The following is a 3,768-nucleotide window of genomic DNA, read 5'->3' as shown; positions in this document are numbered from 1 at the left end:
ATTCGATCGAAGAACCGTTGCTACCGTCGCACCCTTCTTCCGCACAATGTTATACATAGATGTGTATTGATTTTTAAAGGGGTGTTATCTAGCCAAGCATCCTCCCAGAATCTAGTATGTGATCCATCACCCACTTTGAATTTGCCCGTCCTCAAGAGATCATTTTTGGTCTTCATAAGACCCGACCAAAAGTGAGAATCATCAAGCATGTGTTCAACTTGTGTTATGATTTTGTGTCTCAAATATTTATTTCTAAGGAGTCGTTGCCAAATGTCATCCTCATTGATGAGTTTAAACACCCATTTACTAAGTAAACATCTATTCTATAAGTCTAAGTCTAAAATTCCTAATCCTCCTTGGTCCTTAGGTGTACATAGTACCTCTCATTTTGTCAGTCTATATTTTTTCTTATGTCCATCCTCTGCCAAAAGAATCTAGACCTGTGTTCAATTTGCGAGAAAGTTAAAATTTTGGTACTGTAGTACATTTTGTTGTTATTTGATAATTAATGTCCAATCATGACTAATTAGGTTTAAAAGATTTATCTCGTATGAAACGGTTACTGTTAATTAGTTATTTTTTCAACAGTATTTAATACTCTATGTATGTGTTCGAAGATTCGATGTGACGAATACTAAAAGGAATTTTTTTTGACCTAAACATGGCCTCAGCAAACAAACAGGTAACTAAACAATAGCTTTTGCATATGCCGGAGCTGGCTTGGAGGAGCCTGTTGGCTGGAGCAATGCCTCGCTTCCTTGGTGGTGGCATCAGGCATGGGATGGGGTTTGTGTTGGGGCGGCCTGCCTTCCTTCTCGGTCGCTTTTATTGTCCCCTCCGAATTTTGGTGCTTCCTCTACTCCTCTTGTTGTGGTTGGCTTTTGTGCGGTTGGTTCTGCTGCTCCTTGTCCTTCTGCATACCTTTCTTTCTTTTGTTTCCTTGCATTGTGGTTCTGTTTGCTCGGCTGCCTGTATTTTTCCTTTGCGATTTCTGTTTTTTTATACAAACTTGCAGAATGCTAGACAGGGTATACATTCTGTATGGCATTGGGATGCATGATATACAATACTACTATCTGTGTGCTACTCGATCCAAAATGTACAATCTTCTTCCTTCTTCAACCAATCAACATACTAAAATAATCTTACTTTGATGTAGAGCTACTAGCAGTACGGCAACACACGTGGTTCGGCATCGATCAGTAGGTTCTGATGAGCAGGAGGCCGATGCCGGTGACGATGATGGTGGCCGGGAAGCCGAACTGGAGGTGGCCCAAGAAGGAGAGCGTGTAGCCGTAGTGCTGGGAGCGGCGCGCCTGCTCGCACACGATGAGGTTGGCGGCGGAGCCCAGCAGGGAGAGGTTGCCGGCCACCGTGCTGGTCCAGGCCAGGATGAGCCACGCGTTGGTCTGGGCGGCCGGGGAGATGGCGGCGGCGGAGGCGGCAACCCGGGCGCCCAGCAGGAGAACTGCCACCATGATCATTTCGTTTTTATCATGATCATTAGAGAGTTCAGACATGCAAATGCAATGTGTATGGTAGAGAGCAGAGAGCAGAGCAGGTTTACCGGTCGGGACATTGGAGGCCACATTGGAGAGGAGCAGGATGACGAGGGCGAGAATGGCGGTCCCGGTGGGCGTGTCGATCCGCGCATAGGGCTCCATGAACTCCCAGAAGGCGCTGGGGATTCCCGTCTTGTTGAAGCCGTCCACTGTGATGAACATCCCGCAGAAGAAGAGCAGCAGAGGGTAGGAGACCTTCTCCAGGCAGGGGCGCGCGTCCTTGAAGTCCAGCACGATCAGCGCCAGGGCGGCGGTGATGGCGCTCCACGACATGTTGAGGCCCAGCAGCAGCGCCACCAGCATGCCGCCGGTGATCACGTACACGCACGTCTTCCACACCCGGCTCTGCCACTCCTCCTGCTCTTGCTCCGACTGCTGCAAGGACAAGGAGTGCTGGTCGTCGACGACCTTCCCCTCCGACTCCGACGGCAGCAAGGTCGTGTGCCGCCTCTGGTGGAGGCCGTTGCTGGCCAAAGCCTGCTGCTGCTTGCCGTTGCCGTTGGCGTGGTAGTCCTCGCCGGCGGCGTCGGACGAGTGCGACTGCGGCTGCGAGCGCGAGCGCAGGTGCGACATGGTGGCCGGCGAGAAGCGGTGCGAGGTCACGTCCTCCTCCTCGACCACCTCGGTGGGCACGGCCACCACCTCCTCGGCGGCGGGCTTCATCCCCCCGTCGAGCTGCCCCCAGTAGAGGCAGAGCAGGATGGCGGCGTTGACGACGGAGCCCACGAGCGTGGCCGGGAGGATGCCGAAGACGAACTGGCCGAAGGAGATGCCGCTCTGGACGGCGATCACCAGGTTCTGCGGGTTGCCGATGGGCGTGGCGGCGGAGCCGATGTTGGCGCTGGAGGCCAGCGCCAGGAGGAAGGGCTTGGGCGGCAGGTTGTTCTGCCGCGCGATCTTGAGGATGAACTCGGTGAGCACCACGCAGCAGGTGTCGTTGGTGAAGAGCGCCGACGCCAGCGCCGACACGGCGCAGGTGCGCACCAGCAGGTCGCGCCCGCCATGGCTGCGCCACGACAGCAGCCGCCCCAGGTGCCGGAACATGTCGGCGCGCTCCAGGTACACGCTCACCACCATGGTGCCGAACAGCAGGCCCAGGATCGGGAGGTCCACCGCCGCGTACGCCTCGTCGGCGCTCATCACGCCCAGCACCACCATCAGCATCGCGCCCAGCAGCGACCCCGCCGTGCGCCCGATCGGCAGGAAGGGCACCGCGGGGAACACGGCCAGCACCCAGAAGATGGCGAACGCGCCGGACCCCAGGGCCACCTTCAACGCAGGCTCCATCGCCATTCCTAGTATCTATCTATCTTTTGGATCGATGATGAATTGCCTCGCCTAGATCTGCAGCTGATGGATTGATTGATTGATTATCAGCTTTCAGCTTAGGAATTGAGAATTCCGATCCGACCGACCACTCAACGACGTACTGACTCTTCTCGTCCGCCTTAGTACCTGCCTCAAAGAAATTAAAGGAAGCTCTGAAGAATATAATTGATGATCGAGGACTTGCAGAAGAAAAAACAGGGGAACGAATGAGGAAGCCAGAGGAGCTTGCCCGCCTGCCTGCCTGCTTGCTTGCTAGTCAACTACTTAAGGTAGTAAGCCGCAGACAGGAATCCGCTCATGAGTACACATACCTCTATCCTCAACTCCAAGAAGGTAGTAATAAGAATGAAACAACCAATAACAATCCTAGTAGAACAAATTTGTTCTGAGACGGCGGGGAAGAAGAAGAAGAAGAAAGGGAGGAGGAGGTAGGATTATTTGTCTATGGTGGAATTAACACATGGCCCGGGATCCTCCAAAGAGGCAGGCAGGCAGCACACTTGGCAGCCTCCACATGGCCCCTCCCTGCTGGATATTTGTTTCCTCTCTCTCTCTCTCTCTCTCTCTCTCTCTCTCTCTCTCTACTCAATGATGGACATGGACGGGAACTAGATGGGGATTTTTTTATATATAAAAAATCGAGAGTAGACAGTAGACAGGAAGGAAAATGGGTTGGCACATGTGGGCTCACCACTTTACATGGACATGATTTGATTACAACATTACATCAAGAGAGAAGAAGAACTGTTAATTGCAGAGGAGGTGGACAGGTCCCCTTCTTCTTGGATCATCCCTTGTTAGTTGTTGCCTTGGATCCTAGTCACAGCTGGAATAGTACATGCTGCAGGGACTTGTTGTTACTCTTATTATTTCTTTA

At 52.7% G+C, this 3,768-nt stretch overlaps 1 protein-coding gene across 4 annotated transcripts; it reads right to left on the bottom strand.

The window, feature by feature from the left end:
* Positions 1-625: 625 nt before the first annotated feature.
* LOC120657660 (silicon efflux transporter LSI2-like) lies at positions 626-3,485 on the bottom strand. 4 transcript variants are annotated; one of them, XM_039936058.1, is made up of 3 exons: positions 3,203-3,485; positions 1,568-3,017; positions 626-1,468 (listed from the first exon to the last, which is right to left on the bottom strand). In XM_039936058.1, exons 2-3 carry the CDS (start codon positions 2,853-2,855, stop codon positions 1,200-1,202), a joined length of 1,557 nt encoding a protein of 518 aa, XP_039791992.1. In that variant the 5' UTR covers positions 2,856-3,017; positions 3,203-3,485; the 3' UTR covers positions 626-1,199. The 4 variants fall into 4 exon arrangements, with proteins under 4 accessions (XP_039791992.1, XP_039791990.1, XP_039791989.1 ...); XM_039936056.1 differs by having other exon boundaries at positions 3,121-3,466; XM_039936055.1 differs by having other exon boundaries at positions 1,568-3,021; positions 3,129-3,466.
* Positions 3,486-3,768: the final 283 nt, after the last annotated feature.

The sequence above is a fragment of the Panicum virgatum genome, chromosome 1N (assembly GCF_016808335.1).
Source record: "Panicum virgatum strain AP13 chromosome 1N, P.virgatum_v5, whole genome shotgun sequence".
Lineage (NCBI taxonomy): Eukaryota > Viridiplantae > Streptophyta > Magnoliopsida > Poales > Poaceae > Panicum > Panicum virgatum.
Note: the sequence above shows the minus strand (reverse complement) of the source record. Positions and strands in the feature narration are given on the sequence as shown.

Excerpts from the sequence above, each read along its gene's own strand:
- LOC120657660 (XM_039936058.1), bottom strand. The coding sequence starts at position 2,855 with ATGGCGATGGAGCCTGCGTTGAAGGTGGCCCTGGGGTCCGGCGCGTTC. Across the intron at positions 1,469-1,567 it reads GGCCTCCAATGTCCCGACCG|TTCTCCTGCTGGGCGCCCGG; the intron begins GTAAACCTGCTC and ends TCATGGTGGCAG.